Below are 15026 nucleotides of genomic sequence, written 5' to 3' on the forward strand. Positions count from 1 at the left end.
GTACTTTTATGAGGTAACTTTAATTTTGCACTTCTAGCTTGCATTTCTGTATTTGTACTTAGGTGCACTTGATTTTAAACTTTGCTGATGGCACAATAGAAGTATCCTAAACAAAATAGGGAAACATTTTTGGGCCAATAAAACTTCAATATGAACCAGTGTGCTTTCTGAAAAGGATAGGACTTCTTTCTTGTTACATGGAAAGTTTTTCTCGCGAGGGGAGAGGTTATTTGGTAACTTGCTTTTTTTTTTCATTGTACAAATATGCTTGAAAATTTACTGTGCGAATACCAATCTTTAAAATGAGAAGCTCACTGTATAATGAATAATCACTCTTCCTTTTATTCAGTGTCATAACATTACAGTCAGAAGATGTTAAACAGAACCTATCAGGCATTTAAAAAATAATCCTGAACATAGGAGGAATGTACATTACACTCAGATATACATGATTTCTAACCGTATTAGACCTGAAGATTTTACAGTAACCATAATTTGCTGGGCATATGCTTCATTTAAAAGCATAACATCCACATTATTTTAGGCCATAATTACACTTGATATTCAGTATGTTTACTCTTGCAAAACTACCCATGCAAAGCATGGATTTATTTGTCACTGGGGTCTTCCTTCTTTCAAGAACACACACAAGAACTATATTTTTATCAGCTAAAGGAAAAGAGTTATCGTGAACATGGTTTTGATTTAAGCCAAGGCTTCATACATCAGTACACATGCCAGATAACTGGCCTGAATATTTATTAGCACCAAGATTAATATGAAACACCTGTACTGTAATTCAGTAAAGGAACCCCATCTTTCTACCTAGCCCTATCATAAAGCAAACATACGTAAATAATTCTACTTGGTTTATTAGAATCATACAGTGGGACAGTTCCAACCAGCTGAGATGTACCGAACAAGATGACCTATTTATTGTTGATAGTCTTTTTAGAACTCCTTTACAGATAAAAGTTGTTAGTTCAATCAAACACAGATTCAAGTACCTTCAGTGACTCTTTAGCCACATTCCTTGACCTTTTTTTTTAAGGGATAAAAGTCTAGTTCTTAATGTTTACACTTCATTAGGAGAAAGATTCAGGTGGAAAATGGAAATTCAAAACCAACCCTTGTAGTTACTTTAATTACTGCTCTCAACATTTAGAGCCAGAACACAGAGGGGCTTTTTGGATATTTTACTCCTTAACTGCAGTCCTAAAGGAATGCCTAAACTCCCAAGTTTTGGCACAAGAGCTGTTTTTCAATGCACACATGGAAAAAATATAGTATGCCTAGTTTACAAATGCATATACATCTGCTTTGCACCAACTCCCTATTTTAAACTTAGTAAGATTTCAACACAAGGTGTTTCAACACAGTTCCATGGGCAACTGATGAAAAATCCTCAAATTTGAGTGTACACACCTCTCTAGTGCACAGCATAGATTCAACAGTTATTTGTACACATTTAAAGACGTTTACCACATATGCAGGGCTGGAAAGGACACAGTCCAAAGATAAGCGCCTCCCATGCCCATTTATTTCAATAGGAGAAATATAGCATGTGTTCAAAGCTGCAATCCTATGTGCACTCATGCAGAATTGAATTCAGTGGGATTTACAGCAAATAAAAATATTTAGGATTAAGCTGTAACCCATTGAAATTTGTATAGCTCTTGCTAAATTATGCCCTATGTTTGAACATTAATTAACATTCCAACCATATAGTTGCCATATGTACTTGACTTCAGCTACTGTGTACCATTTTTAACAGGTTTTATGGTATTTTTTCCATTGGTTTTATTCCAGAATGTGACATACAGAGAGCCAGAGCTTACGCTGTCTGGTCTTTTTAAAAATAATATCATGGTAGCAGCATTTTAAAGCCATTTGCTATGCAGGTATTCAAGTTTATTTCTTTAAAAAACTACTACAGCTGCAAACATAAGCATTTTTTTCAACATAACTTTTATTAAACTGAGTGGGACTTGTTTTTGAGTAGTCAGAGATTATACCACTATGCATGTGGTTATGTTCATACTAGTCATTGACATATGAGAACTTAAATGCTCGTCAAGTGTTAGAGAAGAATAACACAATCAGTTCTCTACTATGGCAGACAGTGGTGCTATTCATTGGTAGTTGACAAGGACTAGCTAGAAGCCCAGAAACAATCTAAAAAAGAATTTCAACTAGAAACAATTTTTGAGATGGTCTCTCTCTCCTGTTGAAGCAGATTATCAGCCTTTTATCATGCTATAATGCAGTCAACTCTGACAATACCATCACTAAAAGCATTTTTGTCTGTTGAAAATGTGATTTTAATAGATATTCTTTATCTTACATAAGAGCACAATACATACACCACATTCTATAGAAACCCCAGATGATGCTAGAATAGGTATGATGGGCAGAAAATTATGGACCTCAATACTGTTTCCCCCCACCCCCCAAACTGCAAGACAGACATTACCCGTGCCAAGCTGGCATTACACTGGCCACATGGAAAGCAGAGATATCAGAAAGGTGGTCAAGGCAAAGAAGTAGGGTAAGAAAAGAAAAGAAATTTTAAGAAATACAGAAGGTAGAAGTTGGGATCAAAATATGCTCCCATGAGTTATTTACATTTTTGCGTGATATCTTAAGAAATAAGACGTTTCCGTCTTCAAATGAAGAAATGGGTCAAGAAAGTAGTAGCTTAAAGACTGCAGGTACAGCCAGAGCTAAGAAGCCTAATTGTAAATACCTTAGCAACCAATTGACCTGCACTGTTAACATCTCATTTTATGCAGAGGATTTATTTATTTATTTTTAAGATCCAAGTTATTTTAAAATGAATTCTGATACCGGATAATACGTAGCACAAGACAGACAAGGTACACATACACCCAAAATTACTGTTTGTTTTGCTAGCTTCCTGCTTCAGTGGTACTTAACTTTGCAAGTACAAACACATTAATGATGCATCTAACCGACTCTGATAACAATTACATTTATCAGAGGCTTTTTAAAAACAAAAGAAATATTATGAACACTAATGTGGCATGGCCTATGAATACAGGTCGAGAGGGGGGAATCCAATATTTCACTACAGCTGTTAGGTTGATGAAAATTAAAGTGTTCTAATCTGGCTTAATTAAAAAAAATGATTGTCACAATTGAAAAGTGAACAAAAGAACACAGCAAAACAAACTGTACAAAGGCAAAGTAGAATAACAAAATATTTTACTAAAACATAAGATTTACATAAGATTTTTCAGACAAGCCATACAAAATGGTCACAAGCTTTTTTTTTTTCTTTTCTTGAAGGGAGGGTTTTTACACTTGACAGCAGAATCACAATATTATTAGTGATGGATGTTTAATGTTCCCATTTTTGTTCAAACAGCCAAGCTTGTCCATCTACAGCGTCTAAGTTAGACTTGGCTAGAGGGCATATTCTAGAGTATAACTGGTTAGCTGCTTTAACCGATACAATTAGCATCACCATAAAAAAGGGAGGAAGAGCCCACACAATTAGAACAAAAATCCCTGCAGCTAACCCTGACTACTTTCATTCACAGTGCTTACACTTAACTCATGATGGGGAAAACTTATTAAAAGCAGAGATGTGCTACTGCTTTTAAACAATTTCACAAACAATCCCGATGATACTTCTAGCCTCTGCTCATGCGGAACAGGAGTGAATTAGGACAAGACACAGATTTGCTAGTATGCATTTAAATCACCAAAGAACTGATGTCTGGGTTTTATTCTGTAATGTTTTCTAAGACTGTGTCCATTAAATGCAAACAAAAACAAACAAAAAACAAAAAAAAGGAAGAGGTCTTGGCAGAACAGGAAAAAGTGATGCACACTGATTCAGAGCACATTTTAAATATTATTCATGGCATATAGCCTAGTCCATGCTCTGGCTGAAAAGAGAAAAGAAATATGTATTAGACAACAAAGCATCTAACTTCAGAATTCTCTACTCCCTCCCACCTTTCTTGCCCAAAACTCATTAGGACTACATATAATAAAATGAATCAAGTAACAAATGTTCCATAGTTTTGCACCCTCATCTTTATAGAGCTATAGAGCCATTTACAAATTCACATCAATAATGTGACACAACCAACATATGGTACATTGATTGTGTGACTCTTACGCACATCAGATGCAAAGGCAGTACCCGCTTACAAGAGACAACTTATCAACCAGTAGGTTTCTCACTTGATAGTTTCCACACATAAATCTATGTACACACTCATACAAGAAAGCTGAAAAAGTCAACTAGAGGTCAGACTTGGCCATAAGCCCATGATGACACCCGCACTCATAGACTAGAAAGTAGGTTTCCAAGACTGCACAAGTTACATGGCCAAGATGTGACCTTTGAAATGCAAATAGCAGCTTTGGAGAGGGAATTTTCCTTGGCACTGTACAGGAAGAGAAACTGTTAAACCTCCCCTGTGCCTTCTCCCTTTGCGAAGTCTCCCCATGGCAGTTTCTTCACAGAACAAAAACTATGTGCACAAATTGCATGCACATCATTAACAATTCATCTCTTTTGTCCCCAAGACTTAAAAGGCTGGACGTATTTTATATTTACGGTATTTGAGTTATTGTATGTATGACTTGGAGTGATTCTTACAAAGATTTATTTTTGTAAGATACTTTAGGCATCTGCATTTGGGATCAAAAGCAGTACAAGAATTTTATTCATAAGTCAATTTTCTTTAGTCTAGAGTAAGGGCACACTACCTGTTTCTATGGCTTGGGCTTCATTGGTCTTCCACTGCTCAGCTACATCATTTGCTAGTGGATCATCTGGGTTGGGAGCACTTAACAAAGCCTGGATTGATAGCAGAACTGTACGGATCTGCAGAGCTGGAGACCATTTGTCTGAAGAAGCAAGTTAGAGAGTACTAAAGCAATGTTTCAAATACAAAACACACACCCCTTAAAAGATAACTGAAATATGAAATAATCTTTCAACTATTTTAATAATCTGAAAAATGCATGGAAGAGAAAGATATGTCATGCTTATCATGGCTCCAAAATACTTACCTTTCAAAATATCTAAACATATTCTTCCCAATTTGTCTACGTTAGGATGATAAATTTTGGTCATGAAACGTACTTTCGGAGCTGCCATTGGATATTCTTCTGGCAGGAATAGTTCAAGTTTAAATGTCCCACCCTCAAAGGGAGAATCCTGTGGGCCTGCAATGACCACATGAAAATAACGTGCGTTGCTTTCATCTGGCTCTGCTTTTATTCCAGGAACAGGTTCTGCCAGCAAGCGCTGGGTTTCCTGAAAGAGAGAGAAAACCAAAGTGGAACACACACACATACTATTCCTCTAAGACGGCAGCTATCCATGGACAATGGAAGTATACAAGTTGTTGTCCTCCCAGTACATTTTACCAAACCCTCAGAATATTAACTTCCCATCTGGTGAATCTAACTTTTCAGACATCAATAAACCAAGAAGTCTGAAGAAGCAGGCACACTGTATTAACCCAGCACCAAGAACTGCAAACACTTCCCCTTCCTATATTCCATTATGTAAGCAAACAGGTCCAGCTATCACTTAGTAAATTTAGTTTCATATTGCTATATTTAGATGAGGTTGAAGTGCAGTATCATTCTGTTGTGTTGTGATGTCTCTATCAGCAGGAAAAATAAATAACCAGGAAAGATCACACGGCAGTTCACAACATAAAAATACAAAATGAAAACACAAAATACATAATAAAACAAAAACACAACCAATAACCCCACTTCCAAATGTTTTGCCTGGCACCGAAAGATATACAAATCATAGAACTGTGGAGTTGAAAAGGACCCAATGCAGGGTTCAAAATTAGCAGGGGGCCAGGTGCATTTTACACCTAAAGGTTCTCCATTTGCGAGCACCTCAAAAAGGCTGAGTGCCATTTTTTGCGACTGGCTGACACTCAAGGATTACTGAAATGTATGTGCTTTGAAAACTGAAGTATGGTACCAATATTTTTATTGTAAACACCAAATTAAACATGTATTAACAATTTCTGCTAAAAATGTGCAACTTATGTGAATTGTGTATTAGTTCCTGCTTATCAAAATAATAAAAAGTGTTGTCACCCCCAAATGTCAACTAGACATTCTGTTTTGGCACCCACAGCCCAGGTCTCAGAAGCTATTTGGCTCCTAACTTTTCTATCCAAGTTTCTAACATTACCCCAAGGGTAATCTAGTCCAACCCCCTACAATGCAGGCAAGCGCCCCTGGGGAGGGAATTCCACAAACAGGGAGCCACCGCAGAAAAGACCTGTTCTCCAGTTGCTATCCTCTTGTGGAAGAGGCACACACAAAATAGCCTCACATGATGATTGCAGGGTCTGGATCCGTTCATATGGGGAGATGTGGTCCTGAGCTGTTTAAGGCTTTATAGATCAAAGCCAACACTTTGAACTGGGCCCGGAAGCTAATCAACAAAATTTAGGCTATCCCTGTCCAGATATGAGTATAGCTAGGCCACCAGCTGAAGCTGATGGAAGGCACTCCCTGCCACTGAAGCCACCTGAACCTCAAGCAAAGGATCCAGCAGTACCCCCAAAGCTACGTACCCCCTCTTTCAGAGGGGGGTATAACCAACCCCATCAAGAGCAGGCAACATCCCATCCATCTGGTCTAGGGAAGCACCCACTAACAGTGCCTCAGTCTTGTCTGGATTGAGCTTCAGTTTGTTGGCTGTCATCCAGTCCATTACCGAGACAAGGCAACAGTCCAGCACATCCACTGCTACACCTGCAGTAAGGAGGAGTAGATCTGTGTGTCATCAGCACGTTGCTGACAACATACTCCAAAACTCCAGATAACCTTGCTCTGCAGCAATTTCATGCCACTACAAATCAGTTCACTACAAGATGCAAATATAGTAATGATAGTGTTGATAACAGTGAGATTGTGTTTGGCTGCATTACTAAACAAGTAACCTTGGATTGGTATCAAAAAATACAGAATATCTTCAGCTATTTGGTGCAGAATTGTGATCTGGGTATCTGCCAAGCACATCACTCCTGCAATGTTTAGACAACGTGGTCTGAATTCTCTTGCTTCCTCCATCTTCTGAATCAAGGGACATGAACGTCTGAAAACTACCCACACAAAAGCAAGGCACATTAATTGTGGAAAACGTGTTTCAATTCATATAAACCTTTTTCTGATGTCCATGAAGTTTAAAATGAAACTTCAGTATTTCAGGCTATGAATTATTTTTCAGACAATGGTTTTGTCTAGAAAAATAAGCTTTAGTTGAAGGGGAGAGGAGGGGAAGGGAAACTTATTCACTGATGGATGGACACTGTTAAATGTCAGGCATTGACTATTACTTCTATAAAGGATCAGGCTGCAAGTCTGAACAGCAGCACAATCTACGGTAAATATGTTTACTCATCAAAATAAGTCTCACTATGTTCTATGGGGCTCGTTCCCTAATGAGTTTAGGACTGCAGATTCAGTATAACAGAAGTGTTCATTATTTTTAGAATACCCAGATCCATTGCTATTTCTTAAGTTACATCAACAGGATATCTGCTTCCCAGGCCTGTCTCAAAGAGTCCTCAAACAGCTTCAAACAGTTCTTGTCTACTCAGAGATAAGTCCTATTGACTTCAATGGAGCTTATGCTCAGATACAGTAAATGTGCATTAGTTCGCACCCTGAGACTAAGAAGTAAAAACTTATTTTTTCTTTTGTTACAGTGTTAACAACAAAAGCTAAGATATACTTAAGATACTGTGAGTTGCAATAACTTGTAGCTCCATATCTGACACTGAGTCTTGGACTCAAAAGAGCTGCTTTTCCTCATAGCACTAGTGCCAGGCCCAGTGGATTTGTGTCTTATATCTGAACAGTGACTCTCACACAGGTCACGAACTGTTTTGGAAAGTCCCCTTGGTTTCACAAACAGTCTTCCTTGTGGCAAGGAGACTGATATTGAAGGAAATAAGTCTATACGTTGGTACCTCGGATTAAGTACTTAATTTGTTCTGGAGCTCCGTTCTTAACCTGAAACTGTTCTTAACCTGAAGCACCACTTTAGCTAATGGGGCCTCCTGCTGCCGCCGCTCCGCCGGAGCACAATTTCTGTTCTCATCCTGAAGCAAAGTTCTTAACCTGAAGCAATATTTCTGGGTTAGCGGAGTCTGTAACCTGAAGCGTATGTAACCCAAGGCACCACTGTAGTTCCCTTTGACTCATGGAACTAGTGCCACAGTTATTTGGACGCTGTCCTACGTATTTTCCCAGTTATTGTCTGAATAATGCATTTATCTGGCTAAAAATAAATATTCAATTAACTGTCATAAATACTGTATACCAAACTGTACTCAAGCCATTCATATTCTTAAAGCAGTGAGATTTAGTTTTAACGAAGTATTTAATATATTCCAATCACAAGAAAAAAACATGGAGAAAATGCTTCTCTTCATGTACCTCCTAAACTCTCACACGATCCATGTCCCTTCTTTTACTGTCTTCATTAGTGGGAGCCTTTTCTCTCTCTCCCTTCCTTCCTATCACGGATTTCAATGACTTTTTCCATAAAAGCCTTTCCTGGCTCACTTTAAGCTCTACATTTTCATCATCCCCTTCCTTCTCTCACTGGTCCGTCCTCATGTCCTCTCCTATCAGATTCAGATTGCAAGCCCTCTAGGTGCAGACTGTACAACATGGTGTTCCAGAGCACGAAGCAGTTTGTTGATGCCAACAACCAATGTTAGGTGTAGGAAGAACAAGAATGAAGACACTTTTCAATTTCCTGCCGGAGCATTCTCTCAGCTTTGCTCACTGCCTTTATGACATCTGATGCCTTCTTTCCACACCTCTTTGTAACTTTTAAAGGAACCAGAGCTATTATTAGATCTCAGCCAGTAGTCAAAAATCATTTAAAGAGATTGAGATTACCAGACACCTGTCATACATGAGTAAAGACAGTTGCAGATCTTATTTCCTGATCATCTGTTCACTTGCTCAGTCATTAGCCCATTTTACTTCTCCTTGCCACTTCAATCTGAGTCACAAGCCCCACACCTAAATTGTTTCCTCCCAACTCATTTGAGAAAAACTACTGGAGACAGTCGTTCCCTCCCACAACGCTGATACTTATATCTGAGACCTAGTCATATTTATTTTGGCATATCTGATTTACAGAATATGTCTCAACATTTTTAGAGTTAAACAAACAAACCAAACTACCCTTCCAAATTGGCACTTCAAAAGAAAAGAAACTTTTACTACTTTCATGCTGCATAAATAGGTTTAAATTGCAGCAAGTAGTGAGAGAACAATGTTGGGTAAACTGATGCCAGTTTAGGAGCTATTCAACTTTCTTGATTGCTGGGCGGGATAACTGTAGGTCTGCTTTTCTATTTGAATGGGTCTGTTCTTGAGTTCTGACACAGTCTTCACACTTCAAATTGCAATCCTGCTGCAGGACACACTGGAGTAAATAGGCACAGTAACATTTAGGCTAAAAAAACCAGTGAGGCAGCATGTCTGCAGTCATCTTTCTAGATATACTCTGCAAAGGCCCCAGAAATGTTGTGATAGGTAGGATACTATTATTGCAACTGAAGTACAGCGTATCCAAATCTTACATACTGTTATAAAAGTTACTTGAAGAACTCAGGAGAGGTATTGGAAGAACAGCAAGGTGTTTCTATGTATGGTTTTAATGCCTTCAAATAAATTATAGAGTAGCAGTCCAGCTTGGATCTATTATCACTGAAATCAAATGTGTTAAAAATACTACTGATACTGAAACCCTGCAAGTTCCAGGTCAGTGATCTGTGCCAGTGCTGGCAATTGCTCCAATACAAACTCACTGTACTCATGGCAAAGAAGCCCAAACCTGCTTAGTACACAGTGGAGTGACGCAGCCACAGTCACAAGGCCATTCAGTCCCAGAAGATCTGGGATCAAACAAAGAGAGCAGCAGAACTTTACTAGAAACATCTGTGTGTTGTCACTACGAAGGCAGAAGAGGAGGAGGAGTTTGGATTTGATATCCCGCTTTATCACTAACCCAAGGAGTCTCAAAGCAGCTAACATTCTCCTTTCCCTTCCTCCCCCACAACAAACACTCTGTGAAGTGAGTGGGGCTGAGAGACTTCAAAGAAGTGTGACTAGCCCAAGGTCACCCAGCAGCTGCATGTGGAGGAGCGGAGATGCGAACCCGGTCACCAGATTACGAGTCTACCGCTCTTAACCACTATACCACACTGGCACCCACCACTAAACTGACTAGCTACATAAGACTTGTCACTGAAATGCTAGTTTAGTGGTTCTGAACTATGTACAAACTAGTATACAGAAGGCCAAAAGAAAAACTATTCTCAAATAGATTAATATGCTACAGTTTAGTACACCAGCTTAGCCTGGTGTGGCCTGTACAATCAGTGTTAGAAACTGGGATAGAAAAGCTAGGAGCCAAATGGCTTCTGGGACCTGGGTTGTGGGCCAAAACAGAATGTCTAGTTGCCATGGGGGAAGGGGTCAGCAACACTTTTTATTTATTATTTTGATAAGCATGAACTAATGCACAATTCACATAAGTGACACATTGTTAATATCACATTTTTAGCAGAAATTGTTAATACATGTTTAATTAAAGGTGAAGGTAACGGGACCCCTGACAATTAAGTCCAGCCGCAAACGACTCTGGGGTTGCGGTGCTCATCTCGCTTTACAGGCCGAGGGAGCCGGCATTTGTCCGCTTCTGCAGACAGTTTTTCCAGGTCATGTGGCCAGCATGACTAAGCCGCTTAGTCATGTTTAATTAGGTGTTTATAATAAAAATATTGGTACCATACTTCAGTTTTTAGAACATTCTACTCTTTATTGTTAAATTCCTTAACATATTGTCTATTCTTAACATATACTGTACTTTGTAGCTTCAAAGCACATATATTTCAGTAATCCTTGAGTGTCAGCCAGGCATAAAAAAGTGCACTCTGGCTTTTTGAGGTGCTCACAAATGGAGAAACTTTCGGCGCAATATGCGCCTGGCACCCTGCTAATTTTGAACCCTGTGTACAATTCTATATTTTTCTACTGTGTCCTACCTTTCAAACAGATACTGCACATCACAAGAACTCAACTTCACACATACCCCAATTAACCAGGGTCCACAAACTTTGGCTTGGCTTACTAGCCAGCCATTGCTTGTTGCTGCCCTCATGCGTCATTTCTGTGCCTCAGAGCAAAAGGGAGGGAAGGAGAGAGAGAAAAAAGGACCTAAGTTTGTTTAGTTTACAATGGAGTTTCTGCCTTTTGTAATAATGATGATGATGAAATACCCAATCCCCCTCTCCTACATTCTCTGCAATGCACAGAAGGAAAGGCACTTGCTACTAAAATGATGTGTTCGGGTGAAGGGGCTGAGTTGGTCCAGGATCCATTGGATCCTGAGTGGGTCTCACTGACAACATCAAGCATGATAGTTCTGCCCCCCACTCAATCTTCTGTGGTGGCTACAATGAACAGCAGTGCTGTGTGGCCCTGCTGCTCAGCAAAGCCTGTGGGAGTTGGGATTGTGCCTCAAGTCCTTTTGAGAGAGTGTGTTTTTAAAAACTATTTTTTTGACTAGAAAGCCTTTTAACAAAAATTAGTGTATATCTTGAGTCATTGCTCCATGTTGGATGGGTATTTTGAATTGCAACTACTATTGACTACTTGAGATGGTTAATCAAGGGCTCCATAAATCTCCTTTTGGGGGCTTCCCATGGGGAGGGGATTCCACTGGCAGCTCTCCTTACATTCAGCTGATACAAGGGGGAGTTTGAGTGCTAAGACTGATGCAAGATCCTGAGGGTGGGGGTTGAACTGCTCTGCCTATTTGCCACTTTCAAAATTATTTGGGCATAGCTGGGAAACTATTTGTCTCTTACTAACATTTCAGATTCCTGTAAATTTTCCAGCCCTGTTTTGTCTCTTGGTAAAATTTCGGATTCCTGTAAATTTTCCAACATTGTTTTTGTAAGACTCACTTAGGTTTTGCATTTATTTTGTGATTCTATACATGAGTAACACAAGTATACAATCCGTTCAGAAATTAACAGTTCAAGTTTGATGTAAGTTTGGTTATAGGTTAGAAATCACTTTCTAGGAAATATCAGCTTTCGGTTTCAATTTTTGATAGGCTTGAAATCAATGCCTGGTGAGATCTCCTATCAAGTGGAAAAGCTAAGGTCTTTCATGGTTAGTTGCGCAGTTTCAGTAACTTGTGTAGCTCTTTGTTTCTCCATGTAACAAGGAGTAGAACTGAATCTGAGCTGCATCCCTTTTCACACTTGAGAGTGTATCCCACTGAACTCAGTGTGACTGAACTCAGTATTTCCAAGTCAAATGGGTATGTAGAATAAAAATAAGGTAAATACACAATGAATTTACTCATACTATAGTGAACATTTCTCTCAGCATACTGACCGTAGAACATTACATGTTTTTCCTTCAATAAAACTGAGGAAAATCAATGCCAAGTTTCCCATTAATATCCTAAGAGGCCTGCTGGATCAGACATATAGTCCATCTAGTTCAGCATCCTGTTTCTGACAGTGGCCAACCAGATGCCTCTGCAAAGTTCACAAGCAGAACATGTCCACAAAAGCCCTCTTACTGTTGCTCATTCAACTACTTAATCCTAAACATGTTTACTCCATGTTCCACAGACCTCAGTGGGACCTAACCCCCTGCTTAAGTACAATTTAGGGTTGCAAGTTGGCTGGAGCTTTCAACAGTATAAATTTAGCAGCAATTCTATGCACAACTAAGAACCGAGTACAATGTCTCAATCATACAAATCTTTTCCACAGCAACACTTACTGGAATCCAAGGCAACTGATTGAAAGCACAGCCTTGTGACTTTTTCAGAGCACTGTTAAAATCATGTAACCCATAATCTGAAAACTCAGAATTACATATCAAGGGTGCACTGCTGGAAGTGTAGCAGTGATAGTATCAACACACAAAGGGTGTTAGTTCTGGAAGCTCTTTATTTTAAATCAGATACTTCCTGTTTTTAACTTTTAAGCTACATGTGAAAAGAAAAATTGATACAATTTCATGACCATTTTTTGTGCTCCATAATACGCCAAACATGATAGCACCCAAAAACTCAAGAGAAGTATGTGCATATGTGTTTTATCTGGCAGCATGAAATCAAAACATTCTGGGCCACATCCAGCGTTTTTCATACCTGTAGAAATGAATGGACCTAACTAACCTAGGTCTGTTCATTTTATTTATTACATTTATATCCCACCTTTCTTCCAAGGTGTTCAAATGTGCACAGTTCAGCCCTCTCCCAATTTCATCCTGACAACTACCTTGAGAGGCAGGCTAGGCGGAGAGACAGTGACTAGCCCATGGCCACCCAGTGAGTTGGGGACCAAAACCCCCGTCTCCCAGGTCCAACATTCTAGCTACTATATACCACGTTGGCGCCAATGGGCCTACTCTGATTCAACGGATGCAACCCTCTCCCTAAAAAAAAAGATTTTATTTTTTTTTAAATGGCACTGCAACAAAACCTAGCTCGCATTTGGGGAGGGGAGAGAGCCTTGGCCAAGCCCATTCACTTCGGCCGGCGCTCTTGGGAACCACCACCGTACTGGCCAAACCTCGTGAGAAGATGAGCCAGCGGCGGACTCTGCTGCTGCCCGAGAGCCGACGCGAGGCTTAGGCAAAGCTGCGCCTGCCATGCGGGTGTCGTGCGCCGCTTCCCACCAGCTTGCCTGGGCCACTGCCAGGTCTCGCCCGCCTAGTTCGTGCGAGCGAGAGAGAGAGCCCGCCCCGGCCGCCTCCCTTCGCCCTGCCGCGGCTCAGCAGAGGCAGGGGCGCCGGCTGCAGCGGCGGAGAGGGCGGGGACCAGCGCCGTGACTCGCGCGGCTCAGAACCCAGGCCCGGAAGGTGGCGGGGGGGGCGCCTTCCATCCGCCCTGCTTGCGGCTCCCATTCATTCCCGGCAGGCGGATGCTCGCAAGGCGCCGCCGCCCCTCAGGCGCGCACCGGCCGGTCCCTCCCGCGATGGCTGCTGCCGTTGTCGCCACCAGGCCGGCCTCGCCCCCCGCGCCCTGCAGCGGCGGGGGAAGGAAGGAGGGCGAAGTCGCCGCCTGCCTGCCTGCCCCGCTCACCGGAAGCGCCGCGCTGCCCTCAGCGCTTTCCTCGGGGCTCCGGCGGCCCCGGGCCTGGGCGCGAGGCCCGGCGAGGCCTGCGCGCAGCTTGAGGGCCGAGCGGGACAAGGGGGTGGGGACAGGCCGGAGGAGGAAGGGGAGCGGGTACCTTGATGATCCTGCGGGGCAGCCCGGCCATCTTGTCTTATTGGGATTCAGGCTCCGCTGGGTCTCGGCTCCGCTCGGGGCTTACGCACTACCGGAAGGAGCTCTGCGCTTCACTTCCCGTGACGTCACCGGCAGCGCCTAGCGAGGCATGCTGGGAAGTGTAGTCCCGGCGCGAGGAGGCGCGGGCAGGTTTGTCCTGGCCGCACCTTCCGAATTAACACAGGTGCTTCGTGTCAGGAGCTTCCGTGGAAGGCAGAGCGCCCTTCGTCAGAGACACACGAAGCGTTAGCCATAGAAGAATGTTGATTTACACATTGGCGCGCCAAGAACCTGAGTTCTGTGAGAAATTTTTTTACCTGTCTTCCCTTATTTTATGTATTTTATCCTGCTTCTGTTACTCATGGAAAATGCACTGAGCTGAGCAAGACGATGACTATATCGTAGATCGCCTCACACTTTCAGACCTCACAATAAAACTTCTGCATCAGTTAACATACAAAAATGGAAGATACAAAATTCTTGAATATCTCTTCTAACAGGTAGGAAAACATGGTTACATTTGTTTAGGTAAGATTTGTACTCATATATTCATAGATCTCAACAACAAAAGCTACAGTTTCTGTAGCAATCTTATTTGCATCGGGGAGAGGGGAAACGTGCAATGTTCAAATGATTAAACTATATATCTGATTAATCAGCTCTTTCTGGATATCTC

At 41.2% G+C, this 15026-nt stretch overlaps 1 protein-coding gene across 1 annotated transcript; it reads right to left on the minus strand.

Moving 5' to 3' along the window:
• Window positions 1-319: 319 nt before the first annotated feature.
• UBE2N (ubiquitin conjugating enzyme E2 N) lies at window positions 320-14470 on the minus strand. Its single transcript, XM_083573500.1, has 4 exons — window positions 14313-14470; window positions 5053-5299; window positions 4747-4887; window positions 320-3914 (listed from the first exon to the last, which is right to left on the minus strand). Exons 1-4 carry the CDS (start codon window positions 14340-14342, stop codon window positions 3874-3876), a joined length of 459 nt encoding a protein of 152 aa, XP_083429626.1. The 5' UTR covers window positions 14343-14470; the 3' UTR covers window positions 320-3873.
• Between the last annotated feature and the right edge of the window lie 556 nt (window positions 14471-15026).

This window comes from Podarcis filfolensis (genome assembly GCF_964270895.1).
Source record: "Podarcis filfolensis genome assembly, chromosome: 10".
In the NCBI taxonomy this organism is placed as follows: domain Eukaryota; kingdom Metazoa; phylum Chordata; class Lepidosauria; order Squamata; family Lacertidae; genus Podarcis; species Podarcis filfolensis.

Coding starts and splice junctions, on each gene's coding strand:
- UBE2N (XM_083573500.1), bottom strand. CDS start 14,342: ATGGCCGGGCTGCCCCGCAGGATCATCAAG. Junction 4,888..5,052: donor ATGTTTAGATATTTTGAAAG/GTAAGTATTTTG, acceptor TTGCTTCTTCAG/ACAAATGGTCTCCAGCTCTG. Junction 3,915..4,746: donor AGCCCAAGCCATAGAAACAG/GTAGTGTGCCCT, acceptor TTCTCTTTTCAG/CCAGAGCATGGACTAGGCTA.